The sequence below is a fragment of the Sinohyriopsis cumingii genome, chromosome 9 (genome assembly GCF_028554795.1).
Source record: "Sinohyriopsis cumingii isolate HCF-2022 chromosome 9, ASM2855479v2, whole genome shotgun sequence".
Classification (NCBI taxonomy): domain Eukaryota; kingdom Metazoa; phylum Mollusca; class Bivalvia; order Unionida; family Unionidae; genus Sinohyriopsis; species Sinohyriopsis cumingii.
Window position 1 is genome coordinate 91013933 of NC_142969.1, and position 14612 is coordinate 91028544.

The following is a 14612-nucleotide window of genomic DNA, read 5'->3' on the forward strand; positions in this document are numbered from 1 at the left end:
TTTACAAAAGTCATGTTACTGAAATAAAATTAGTCAATTCTTATCAATTTTTATGTGCTGAACACGAATATGACAGTCAAATTGCAAAATTGGCTCTAGTTTTTTTGTAATCTGCAAGAAATTAATGTTTACATAACGAAATGCATTCCAATAGTAAAAGGTCAACTGTAATAGCCTACCTATAAAAAATCAAGTCATTGACTACATCTTAGATTTCTTCGCCTGTCTCTTGTACAGCTGTTCGGGAGCATCTCTGAGGAGTGTCCAGCAGTAGTCAGCCAGCATTGTAGTGGACCATTTTCCCTGGTATCTTTGTTCCATTGTTGCGATATCTTGATGAAAACGTTCGCCGTGTTCATCACTAACAATACCACAGTTGCTAGGAAAGAAATCCAAATGGGAATGAAGGAAGTGAATCTTTAGAGACATATTGCAGCCAAGTTTCTTATACTTCATCAACATGTCTTCTACTAGTTCCTTATAGTTTTCTGCCCTAACATTTCCGAGGAAGTTTGTAGAAACTAGGCGAAAAGCATTCCATGCTTGTTTCGCGTCACCTTCCAGCAAGTTGTTGAACCGGTCATCTTTGAAAAGCTCTCGAATCTGAGGACCCACAAAAACTCCCTCTTTAATCTTTGCTTCGCTGAGTCGAGGGAATTTTTCATGCAGGTATCGGAATGCTGGCAAAGTCCGGTCAATGGCTTTCACGAAGTTCTTCATCAAACCTAGTTTGATGTGAAGGGGTGGTAGCAAGATTTTCTGAGCCTCAACCAGAGCTGGGTGTTGGATATTCTTCTCTCCAATGGCTACATTCTGCCTGTGAGTCCATTCCTTCCTCATGTAGTGCATTTCCCTTGCTCGGCTATCCCACTCGCATAAGAAACACACGTATTTTGTATATCCTTGCTGCAGTCCCATTAAAAGGGCAACTACCTTCAAATCACCACAGAGGTGCCAGCTGTACTTGTTATACTCAATGGAATTCAGTAGCTGCCTTAAGTTATCGTATGTCTCTTTCATGTGGACAGCATACGCTACTGGAATAGATGGAAGAATGTTTCCATTGTGCAAAAGCACAGCCTTGAGACTCAGTTTCGAAGAGTCCACAAATAGTCTCCATTCTTGTGGGTCATGAGTGATTTTTAAAGCATTCATGAGGCCCTCAATATCGGAACAGAATATCAGATTACTTTCCTTTCTGAAGAAAGGCTCCAATTGCTGGTGGCGCTTTCGATATGCAGTAATTGTGACATCTTCTTCTAGAAGATTCCATTGTTGGAGTCTTGATCCTAGCAATTCTGCCTTGTTCTTTGATAAGTCCAAATCACGAATCAGGTCATTTAGTTCTTCCTGTGTTATTCTGTGTGGGGTTGATGATGCACCACAGTGAAAATCTGGATCACTGCATGCTGATGGACCAGGAGAAGAACAGGTCGACTCACCTTTGTCTTCGTCAGATGAATCAAGAGAATATTCTGCTGGAGGTTCTGGAATAGGAAGTCCCTCACCATGTGGAACTGGTCTCAATGCAGACGGAATGTATGGGTAGACTATTCTCGACTTCTTTCGCTTCGTTATTCCGCCGGAAAGAGGAGGAACCAAGCAGAAGTAACAGTCATTTAGGTGGTTGCTTGGCTCTCTCCACACCATTGGGACTGCAAACGGCATTGATGACCTTTTGCAATTCAACCACTGTGAAAGCTGTGTTGTACATGTAGCACAGCATATATGCGGAGCCCAAGGCTTGTCTTAGTCACCAACCTTGCATCCGAAGTAAAGATGATATGCCTTCTTCACTTGAGAATTGATACTTTTCTTCTGGTTGGCAAATGTCACTTCCCCACAAATATAGCAAAAATTGTCCGCGGTATTAACGCACTTTCGAGGCATTACTGTTCTTTATTGTACGTAAATGGATAAAATAATAAGTTTTATGTAACAGTAGCTTGAACTGTCTCGCACAACGTCTAAAATATTTTAAATGCTGAACCTATCTGATTGGGCTTTATATAGTACACTGCTTACGTCAGCTTCAGCAGCCTCCTGGCATTAGTATAATAGGCCGACACATGTATAGTACACTGCTGACGTCAACTTACTTCAGCAGCCGCATGGCATTAGTATTGCATTGCATCAGAAAATGATGCAATCAACTGTGGATGATGTGAGCATGATGGTATTATGCAATGTTACATCATTATTCCGGATGTTGCTGCAGTCCTACTGGAGAAATTTACACAGTGAAACATAGAAAATGAGGTATATGAATATCTTCAAAACGAGAGCCAATACAAATTTTTCACGGTTATATTCGTGTTCGGCACACCAAAATACTACAGATTAGGGCCTTTTCAAGTCAGTAATGATTTCACTGTTGACCAGTGTTATATGATTCCTGTATAAGGTGGATATACATTATTCCTGCACTGTAATACCATTAATTATGATACATTATTCCTGCACTGTAATACCATTAATTATGATACATTATTCCTGCACTGTAATACCATTAATTATGATACATTATTCCTGCACTGTAATACCATTAATTATGATACATTATTCCTGCACTGTAATACCAATAATTATGATACATTATTCTTGCACTGTAATACCATTAATTATGATACGATTCCTGCACTGTAATACCATTAATTATGATACATTATTCCTGCACTGTAATACCATTATGATATGATAACTGTATAAGGTGGGTATAGCCATGAAGTGGTAGTTAAATTTTTGTTAAATTATATCTATTGTGTATTTCAGTATAAAGCAGTCTCACTGTAAGGTGGTACAGTAAAACCAATCTTGAGAAAGCAATAAAAGACTGTCTCTCAGGACAGGTGCCCTTTCGTAACATTTTTGTAAAAAAAACACCAGTTTCCAAGTTTTAATTTGAGCACTGTTTAAGAAGGAAAAATAACCACAATAACTGTAGATATATTCTAGTTCTTATTAAAATATTGCATGCATTCATATTTACAAAGGAATTAAACAAAGGTATGCAGTGTTTATCTCTACTTTTGTGATGTGGTTGTTCATAGCAGTGTCAAAATGCATTTTTTGCCAAGACATTGTGGTTGCTGGTCACATTCAGCAGGTGATCGCTAAAGACAGTTTGCTTATATAATAAAATTGAATCATGCATTTTGGTTGTACAGTGGCAGGTGGTAAAGGCAGAGGTTGGTTAGGACAGGTTTTACAGCATTCTGTATGGCACTGTTGACAGAACTATAATGAGGTAGTACTATATCATGTACTTCATTATAAGTCAGTCTGACAATTGTTATGACTCTGTGGTCTTAAACTAAGTAACAGAAAAGAGCGAGAACTTAACATTTTGTAAAATTCAGCAAATAATATATTTCCTTAGAATACAAAGTGAAAATTTAAGAAGAACTTGTAATATTTTGACTTAAATGCCAAAGGGTCAGAAAGGTTCTATCATGAATCCAGGTATATATATATACAGTAGTTCCAATTGATTTCCAGTGGTATTCAAACAAAATTTGAATATTGAACATGTTGATATGAATGTAGTCTTGAATGTGCTTATGTGCCAGTGGCCAGGATTTAGTAAATGCACTGTCAGCCTTTTGACGTATCACAATAACATTATCTGAAATATCCTTGTCTGAATTCACTATAATTCCACATTTATGTTTTAGTCCATGTATTATTGAGCACTTTATATTTCCAGTTATTAATAATTTGAATAAATGAATACAACCAAATTAAACACTGAACCCAACAATAAGACTGATTCTGATTCAGATGTATAGGCAGGAATTAATAATTTTTCAAGCAAACAACATTATATAAAAAGCTAAGATTCAATAATAGAGCCAGGATATATGTCATTCTCCTATAAAACATTTAAAATTATGAACAGTTTTAGCAGTTTGCAAGTGAATCTTAATGTCCTAGACTGAGATTCAGGTAAACATGTTTACCATTAATGATGGTATGAATATTTAATCTATAATCTTAGAAGAATATAAGCTATGTATTATGTTGTTTACAAAATAAATGTCACTGGTCAAGTACACCATTAACTTAATTTTGGACAAGGTCAGGTACAGAATAGAGGTTAAATACATATAATCATTAAGAAAAACTAACAAATAATAGAAATCAGATATACATAACACTGTAAAGGATTCTACTTTATGGCTCCAGATGGACAGTGTTATAATGAGGTGTACTGTATTATGTACTTCATTATAGGGCAGTCTCACTATTAGGCATTATACTATATGGCTCCAATAGACTGTGTTACAATGAGGGGTATTATACTTTCCTGAAGAAGAAGAAAAATTTGTTATAATTGTGGGAATGGGAAGATAGTCACAGCATAAAAACGAGGCCGACTTGGAGTACTTTAGTCTCTAAATTTAGGGAAATATAAACATGTCATTATATAGTTGTCTGTGCATCAGAATCATACCCAAATACAAAGATTGGTTACGAGGACCGATTTCATTTTTTCAGTAATCTCACAGCAGTTATGCATCTAGGACAATTTCTCTGACAATCAAGACTTTTTTCCTGAGTAGTAATGAAAAAAATACTTTTGTTTTACAGAAATATGGATATGAAACAGAAAATCTGCAGTCACTGGCTCTGCAGTTGGGATGTAAAGCCCGCAATCTGTTGGGTGAGATAAGAGTACGCAGTGAAGAAAATGATCGTAACAAAGCCAATGTGTCCCATCTTGAGAGCCGTTCCAAGCATCTGTCAGTGGGCATCCTGTCTCTTGTGGCAGAGTTGATTGGCTATTTGAAAACTCTGGTATCTTGGCTTGACAGGTGAGTAAGGGGATCAGAGGTGGTCTGTGATGGCTTTCAAGTCTTTCAGTGTTAAGTAGATACCAAGCAATAAATAATCTTGGCAGTTTATAGTTTTTGTATTGTTTATTTGTAATTGTTAAAGACATTTTTAGAGGAATATCTAAGGGTGGGTGTTACATTTTAGGTCATTTATGTCAAATGTCAAAATATAAGCTTTCACTTATTGTTAAAAATAACCTGACTGGTTTAGAAAAATTGAAACTCATATCTTGTGACCAATTCTGAAACTTTCTCAGCAGGTTAAACGTAGCTTGAAGGAGTACTGTTGAGTAGTCATCAACCTTAAAAAAAGGGATTCTGGGGGAAATCTGGACCAGAAAACAAATGAGAGCCTTTTAAGTGTGAAGCTTAATATTTACAATGAAATCATTGGTTGCCAGTCAGTGATCCTTTGAAGGAAACTAAACTTGTGGATTTTATTTTACAAAAATCATCCATTAAACTACAAGATATATACTTCTTCCTTTTTAACTGTATTGTCATTTTCCATATCATAGTAATTAATCACAAAGGCTCCATGTAGTATATTCTCATTTTTTTGGGTCTGTCACAGATCAACCTGTCAGTCAGTGATGATCATTTCAGAGAAATCAAAAGTAACAATTCTTCAAAGGAGAATAAATCTAAAGTTGTAAGAAATCTTAAGTATACATTTGCTCAACGAATAACAGACAAGCCCAGCTATGAGCTCATGACTAAAAAACAAATGATTCTTTAGATTTCAGTTTTGACTCTTGAGATTGTAATCTTGCCTCTTGAGATTTTTTCATCAAGGGTCAAATTTGAAATCTGTTTAGAAAACAAGGTTGTTGTTGAAATTTTTGAATATTTTCCCCAGGTTGATAAGGTTCCAAGTTTCCTTGCCATGTTTGTGTTTCAGAATCATACATTTTCGTGCTTGCTTTTTCTCTCAGGTCTCCGTTCAATGGTTTCCATGACCTCTGTTTGGTGCGAAACACAATAGTGAAGCTAGGACTGGAGGTCATCAGTATGTGCCAGAAACCAGACATCAGTATATCAGATATGGAGCAGAACTTTTCCACTTCGGTGAGTCAGTTTACATGGTGTGACAGCTTGACTTTTTTTTAAATTGATTTTTATTTCTTTCATGGAAATTATAACCTGCTTATTTTCCACTAAGTGAAGAGCTACAAGTGAAGAGTTCATTAGGAATAAAACAATTTTAATTTGGATTGGGTTTGGGTGATTTGTCTTATATGAAATCAGAATTGTGGAATACAAACTAAGTACGTTTACTGTAACACAAAATTAATGCATACTTTATGCAATTTTAATTTTCTAACGAATTCAAATGAACTCTCCATTGCACATTAGGCTCCCCACCCCAAAAAATATGTTCCTATTCCACTGGTTTCAAAATTAGGGTAGGCATTTTTTTCTTTCTTAACTATTTATATATTATAATGATTAATGTGTGTATATCTATCTATCTCTCTGTCAATCTATCTAACTATCTATCTATCTATCTATCTATCTATCTATCTGTATATCTATCTATCTATCTATCTGTCTGTCTGTCTGTCTATCTATCTATCTATCTACATACATACATACATACATACATACATACATATAATGTGCTGAATGCGTCAAAGTACTGGGCAGAACTGGGTCATTTGGATGCACAAATAAATTTCAGAATTTTTTTTGCCTTATGGATTTGTGTCCAAGATCATCTAATATACTACCCATTGGACATAATGTATTTTGCCCAAAATTAATTATTATGAACTCCCCATTGGCATAATATATTTGTGTCCAAAATGATCTAGTGAACTCCCCATTGGCATAATATATTTGTGTCCAAAATGATCTAGTGAACTCCCCACTGGCATAATATATTTGTGTCCAAAATGATCTAGTGAACTCCCCACTGGCATAATATATTTGTGTCCAAAATGATCTAGTGAACTCCCCATTGGCATAATATATTTGTGTCCAAAATGACCTAGTGAACTCCCCATTGGCATAATATATTTGTGTCCAAAATGATCTAGTGAACTCAGACATTAAGTACATTGTCTATTTAATAAATGGACCAGTTGTGTAATCTGTTGACTTTGTGATGACATGAAGCTTTAGAATTTTCTTAAAGATGGTCAAGAATACCAACATTAACCTTAATCTTTTTAAGAAACATCTTGGTAAATTTTTACAAATAAAAATGCTAGATATTTGATTTTCCTTCTATATTAAAAGAATTTTGAGCTTTATTTTGATGGTAATTTCTTGAACATATTTATATAAATACTGCTTTTTATATCCAGGAAATGATAGCATATAGTTCCTTTTATTCGATATGCAGTATTCATGATTAAAATGACATAATTGTGCAATGATATGCAGATCATATCTTTAATTACAGGTCATTCAGTACTTAGTAAACTGGAATGGTATCTCTTTTAAAAATGTCATCTAGTCAATTGACTTTTCACTTTAACATTTTTTTTTATTGGCTTTCTTTTCTCAAGATATTTTAAATTATAGTGCATAAAATATCTGGCAGGATGTTTAAAAAAATAATTTTAATTGCTTTGTTCTTTTTCTTATACCTGCATATTGGCATTTTCAGGGTTTAGATGTTGTTATGCCTATGTGGTCTTAAACTGATTAAGTAACAGAAAAAATCAAAACAAACACATTTTGTAAAATTCAACAGTTTATTTGTATGGAATAATAGGAATCTGGATTACAGAATGATTAATAGAGGAAGTCTTTTTCCATAAATTAATGTATAGATTCAGGAACATTTGAATAAGTGGAGTACTTATTAACAAATTGTCACTGTATATCAAATAAATGTTGCAGTAAATAAATGACATTACTAATAAATTTTCATTCAGGTGTCATTGATGCTGCTTTTATATTAATCCAAATAATGATTGAACACAAAATCATGATTGTAGTCTTTTCCATATGACGTTGAAAATGAAAACCAATATGTGTGTCAGGATTTCTTTGTAACAGCAGATCAATGATATTAGACTGTATCTAGTCCTTAAGGTTATGTAAACTTTGGTGTGACACGAGGATATAAATATTATGAGCAGCAACAGGTTCGTATGCAGAAATTTCAACGTTTTTAAGGTTTTAAATTCGTGCAAAATCTTCCGTGGATTGTAAAGTTATTGTTTCAAAATATCCATTTACGATCCATGTGCTATTCCAATTATAATTATTATCCCACTTCTGACACTATGTTGTGTTATTGTGTTAAAACATAAGATGAGACGCCGTGTTCTAACTATCAATAACTTTAATATATAAATGATTAATGTGAGGTCTTAACACAGAGTGCTATCAAAGAGGCAGACGCCTGTAGATAGTAACAGTGGAGCCATGACTCATGCACAGAGGGTTCTGATTGGTCAGTTACACATGTGTAATATTACATTTAGAAAGGCAACCTTTGTCATATTAAAATGATTACAACATAACACTTTTTCATGATATATAAAAAAAATGATTTGTTAGTTGCACTTTTAAAACATTTATTTGGCTACATCAGGCCATGGAAATGGGAGCCAAGTGGCTTTCCAAAGGAAACACCAATACAGCTACATTGGTCAGGTACTGAATCTGTGATTACACTAAATTGGAATTATTTAAATCACAGTCGTGAGTAACTCCTAAGGCAGTTATATTTTCAGTTATGGATGAAAGAAACAGTTGAATCTAGTTGCAGTCAAATTACTTTATCATCCAGTTCTTGGATCCTCCATCCTTCTATTTACTTGACATATTTTACTTCCTGTTCTAGCTGAGCCTATTGCCAGCCATACTCTGGAAGAAAGAGGTTTCATTGTACTTTCCGAAGGTTAAAAGTTTAGCTACATATTATCATAAACACACATGGCACTTCTATTTCAGATTCGGATGTTGTGTGATATCTGTGAAGAGTTAGTGATTGGTTCACCAGACAGGCCTCAGGACCCTCTGTTCGTTCAGCCAGCTTCTCTCGAGCTGGCCACAATCAGAAAGAAGCCAGGAGAAGAACTCGTAAGTCAGAATCTCTCGACTCCAAGTAGATAACTATAATTGTACATATGCATACTGGAAAATAAATTCTTTGTACCTTTTCATCCATCAGGACTAGTACAACCTTGAAAAAGTATTAAATTTGAGTCGTTGCTTTGAATTTTTAAAAAAAATCTATTATTCTTGAAAAATGCTTTAAATTTTGACAAAATATCCTTGAAATTATCCATGGAATACATAAAATATCATTGAAATTATCCATGGAATACATAAAAATATATGTGAAATTATCCAATTGAATACATCAAGTTTAAATTTAATACAATAAGCAATTTTAAAATCCAGAATATGTCTTATTTATTTATCATAATAAAAATATAATAATTCAATAAGTAAAATGAGATAAATCTGGGTGGATCAAGAGGTGCATTGTTTTAGCACAGTTACATGATTTTATTATAACTTTGTACCTATTTATGCAGTGATAAAGTGATGTTGTTGTGTTTAGGGTTTAATGCCATTTTTCAGCACAAGATAGGCTATACATGGTGGTCATTATAAATGATGGAAGAAGAACCAGGGAAAACTTCAGAAAGAACCATCGACCCACGAGAAGCTACTGGCAAGCTTTCTCACATACCCACATTGCCTGAACCCGAGACTCGAACCCACGCAGACGGAAGTGAGATGGCAGTGATCCGTAACGTTGAGCGCTTTAGACCACTCTGCCACTTGCGGACCCTGATAAAGTGACACATGGGGACAGTTCATTTTCTTTTAGAAAAACCCCTCTTTCAAAACATTTAGGAGTCATTGAAAACTTCTTATAAAGTCCTTGGAGAAATATTGGAAGGACTGTACAAACCATGTTCATGCATGCTAACATGATGTAAATCGACACCAGCACATTAAGGTATTGATCACATGATGCAAATCAGCTTGTCCAGTACATTGAGGTATGAATCACAGGATGTAAATCAACTCCAGCACTGCCTAATCCGTCTGGTGTGTTGATACCCTTGCCCTTCAAGCTCTGGTTTCAATAACCTCATACGGATTTCGCAAACATTGATAACCAGAAAAACGTGTATGGTGTCACATTTTCAGTTTAGGTCAGCAATGTTACATTACAGAAACAAACTCAGTTGTGGTCCAGCTCCATCTTATATTTGATTTTATGAGGGTTGTTTGGAAATTCCAATTTGCAGTTAATGCATGTTTTTATTAATAAACTTAAGTACATTTGCCTTATGAGGCTCTGTCACTGCATTAAATATAATGATGGCTTCATCAGAATTGTGACCTTGCGTACAATACATTATTAGAACATCACATAGGAAATGCTCAAATTTGGATTAACTGACTAAAGGGAAACTGCTCCAGTGGCCTAGTGGTTAGAACGTCCGCATCAGATGTGGGAGGTCATAGGTTCGATCCCTGGCTGAGTCAAACCAGAGACTACAAAAATGGTACTAGCAGCTGCCTTACTTGGCGCTCAGCATTAAGAGGTTAGTGTTAGGACTGGTTGGACTGGTGTCAGGGTAATGTGACTGGGTGGGACATTATGCTACATGTCTGCAGCATGATGCCCCAGTGCCAGACATCACTGTAAACTGCCACACTGCAGACATCATAGCGATATGACTGAACATTTTTTAAAGCTTTGTTAAAATGTCCAAATCACACACACACACACAGACTAAATAGATCTATTTTAGGACATTATTTCTTCATGACTGCTCAATGCTGTTGTTGTTGTTATAGGGTTTAACACAAGTTTTCATCATAAGATAGGCTATACATCGCGACCAGTATTATTGGTGGAGGAAGAGACCTGGAAAACCCCAGGAAGAACCACCAACCCATGAGAAGCTACTGGCAAGCTTTCAAATGTACCTATGTTAGTGGAGTCGTGTTCAATCCCATTGATCTCGAATGGTGACTGCTATTGACCACTCAGCCACCTGGCCCCCCACCCATAGTGCAATGCTGTGCTCCCAGTTCCAGTGGGTACTGTTATCACATACCAATGTTATAAGTGAATTATGAAGTTTATTATTGCTGTCACCTTCCTGCAGTATTTGTCTAGTAGAGTAGCATGCCCTTTCCATTGTTTGGTAGAGCAGAGTGTCCTTTCCTTTGTCTGGTAGAGTAGGGTGCCCTTTCCTTTGGTTTCGACAATATATTCCACCTAATATTACTACAGGAGAACAGTTCTAATAATTTATAGCTTGGTTCTGGATATGTTTGGCTTCGTTAAGAAGCAATTTCTCTAAAGATGAACCTCGTAAGATTAAGACATCATTAGAATGCATAAGAATGGATTTCCACTTGAATGTCACTTTTTGTTTGTATGATATTTCAGGGAATCACAATTCAGTCATCTTACTATGGTATCCATGTCATAAGTGGAATAAAAGATGGGGTAAGTATTAATGTATGCTACTATTATCAATTTAGTACAGAAATTGACAGCAAAGTATAGTCTTGATCATATATTCATCATTCTGACATCATTGGCTGAATTTACAATTTAAATGCATTTTTTTTCTAATTTTCACTAATACAGTAGAACCTGTCTTGAAAGACCACCCCTTTTGCCAGAAAATAATGTTTGCTCAAGACAGGTGGTCTCTCATGCCAGGTCATAACACTATATAACCAATAAAATGTGTGAAGGAACCTGGTCGCTCAAGACAGGTGGTCTTTCATAGCAGTGGTCTCACAAGACAGGTTTTGCTGTAGTAACTTGCATTTAAGAACTGTATTTAAAATGCCTTTTATTAAAAAACATATTAATTAGAATTTAGGCTATGAAAGTAATAAACTGTAATTATCACAGACTTATAAAAATCCTGTTCATAACAAAGCTCCCTTTTTGAGGTATTACTGTGTTAAGTCCAGCCAAATTTGTTTCTTTATAGTAATGACAGATATTCCACTCATAATAAAAATGTTGTATGGGTCTCTACATTTGTATGAACATGATTTTTATTTTTTATTATGATAAATTATTCAAACAGCCTTTTTATGCAGTCATTCACAAGGATTGGCTTTGGATTTGATACTTTCAAACTCAGAATTTTAATGTAATATAACATTAATATGTAAATTTTTTCAACAGTCACCTGCAGATTTCTGTGGAAAATTGGAAAAAGGTGATGAAGTTATTCAGGTCAACTATCAGACAGTTGTGAGTATTGTATTTTTATCTTTGCCCATGAAATTGATATATACCATTTAGTTATTTGTTGTGTCTCTTGACTATGAGACACTCCAACAATCAGTACACTCTAGTGAGCCCATGAAACGGGTCTACACCATTTAAACTACTATTTGCTTTTGCTATGTCTTTTGAAAATAAGACACTCCAACAGTCTGTATACTTTAGTGAGATTTAACATAATGGATATTCAGTCCTTTATTGTGAATCGTACATCCTTGCAAACTGAAATGTGGAACAGCAGTTAGAACACACCTTAAGCCTCTTTTAAATTTCTTCTCTGTAGTCTTAATATTGAGCATTCCAAATACCTTCCAAGGCTGGACAATAGATGAACTATTTTTCTTTATTGATGATGTAAAACTTTTTCTTGAAAAAGTTAATTTTTTATATATATTGACTTTGCACATTACTTTCCATTGATAATTTACTCTTGCAACATGGTTCATAAGTGGACCCTCCAACTATTCAGACATCATATTTTTTATTAATTCATAAGAATTTTAGACAGTAGATGAAATTTCTGGAAACCATGCAATTTTTTTTTAAAGTTCAAGTTGGAATTCATACTACGTTCTGTTGACAAGGACCATCTCTTTGTGATGAAACATTTTTGATGAATGGTTTTTGATGTTTGCATACTGTGAAAAATGAATAGTTTGCAAAGCCTTCCATTAGATTCAAAGTTGGAGGGCGAGTTGCCAATGCTGGCATGGGCTTTGGGGGACCTCCCCCAATCAGGATAGAGTTTGTTTTTTAACGGGGTGTAAAGTAAAAGTTGCTGGGTAAATCACCTAGCACCAGGTTGATAAGGAAAATGCTGGTTTGATGAAAGTCAAGTTAAGATATTCTCTTGGAGGAATATGAAAAGTTGTTCTGACAAATAACTGTCCAAGACTGAATCTAAAACAATATAAGGAATGCTTTTGTTATTAAGAAAGAATCTAAATTGCATTTAACATGTGTGCAACAATTATATTTATTTGTAAAGTTATTAATGTAAATTCATATTTAGGTTGGCTGGCAACTTAAGAAGCTTGTAAACCTTCTGAAAGAAAAACCAAAAGAAGTGATCTTGCTGCTGAAGAAGCGTCCCCGTCACATCAGCCCATTTGGGCATACCCAAAACAAAAAGAAGCAGATGAATAAACATGCTGTGCAGGCCTCAACACTGCCAAAGTCACTCAAAAAGATGCGGTCCAGGGATGGAGAGGCAAAGCAACGTCCCTCACTACAAGAATTTGTTGTCAACACCATACAGGGTGATGAGCTGTTGCCTCCAAAGTAAGGAAATTTTTTTTTAATTTGAATTTTTAAACTGCAACAAATGGTTAAAAGGAGAAGACATAGCAGTTACAATTTCACTCATTTTATCTAGGTAAACGTTTGGTATCTGACCCATACTTGATCCAGTGGTAGAATCTGAATCAGCAGCCATTCAGTCACAAGTCCAACATGCTAGCCTCTGAGTCGCCACACTTCCTTTCTCCATGCAGGCGGGCACAACTGGCATCAGGGAACATCTCTAGAGATTATTGAAGGCTAGAAAAGTCAGATGTCATGGTTCAGATTAGCACATTTATTTGAAAACTTTGAAAATGCTAGAATTTTACAATTGCAATATCAAAGCCTTGAAACTGCTTGAAAAAGAAAATATTTCTGAAAAGTGTTAAACTTTTAATAGCAAAAGATTGATTGCATGATAAAAATAAAAAAGAATGTTAAAAATTGCAGTTATTTCAGGTGCAGCTGGTAGAAAAATACCAGTTGTTGTCTACCATATGTTCTGGCCTATATGTATGTCCATACATTTATTTTTGTTTTATTCTCTGAACTGATTTATGTATGCATTGTATTGTTGACATTTTTTTAAGTGTAGGTAATGCTGTGTTTATGAGATGTAATCAGCAAAATCAAAAAATCACTTAAAAATCACTTAATTTAGAATAGGGGTAGGGGCTGTTACAACCTGCCACATATCTGAGATAATCTGTTAACATCGCTCACCATTCCATCAGGTGATGTTAACAGTCTGTAGAGATTAAATCAGTCTGTTGATGAGGTCCTTAGCATGAGGATGAAAGCTCCAGGTTAGCTTTCTCTATTTTGTTTGTGTACGTGATTGAAAAGGTAAAAATCATTGTCAGATATGAATAATAACACTACACAGTTAAGCTTTCACCAAAGAAATGTTCTTGTTTTCTTTTCGGCATCTTTGGGCATTGAAATAAAGATCAGCAGCAGATTTCTGTTATTTTTATTAGCTGTCATTCAAGGGATCTCATTGCATCTATATTATAGTCATCATTATTTGATTGAGAGAGGCACTTGGAAGATTCTTAAAATGAGGAGTTGCAAACAGCAAATCAATACAGCTGGGACTAGCACTTTATCAGCCACATATGGTTTGCCTCGACCATCATCACCTGCAGATACTGTCCAGTCCTTTGTTAAATCAAATACAAGCAGTAGTGGCAGACATATGTCAGGTTTTCAAGGTCATCACAATCCATTCTTCCTTCAGTACATTTTTA

At 35.1% G+C, this 14612-nt stretch overlaps 1 protein-coding gene across 3 annotated transcripts in view; it reads left to right on the forward strand.

Moving 5' to 3' along the window:
• LOC149792229 (connector enhancer of kinase suppressor of ras 2-like) overlaps positions 1–14612 on the forward strand; it is a 126285-nt gene that overhangs the window by 5764 nt on the left and 105909 nt on the right. For all 3 annotated transcript variants that reach the window (XM_089970766.1, XM_089970768.1, XM_089970767.1), the window contains exons 3-8: positions 4591–4814; positions 5771–5903; positions 8748–8876; positions 11221–11280; positions 11980–12048; positions 13094–13362. In XM_089970766.1, the coding sequence (XP_089826892.1) occupies positions 4591–4814; positions 5771–5903; positions 8748–8876; positions 11221–11280; positions 11980–12048; positions 13094–13362 (884 nt within the window). The remainder of the gene's footprint in view (positions 1–4590; positions 4815–5770; positions 5904–8747; positions 8877–11220; positions 11281–11979; positions 12049–13093; positions 13363–14612) is intronic.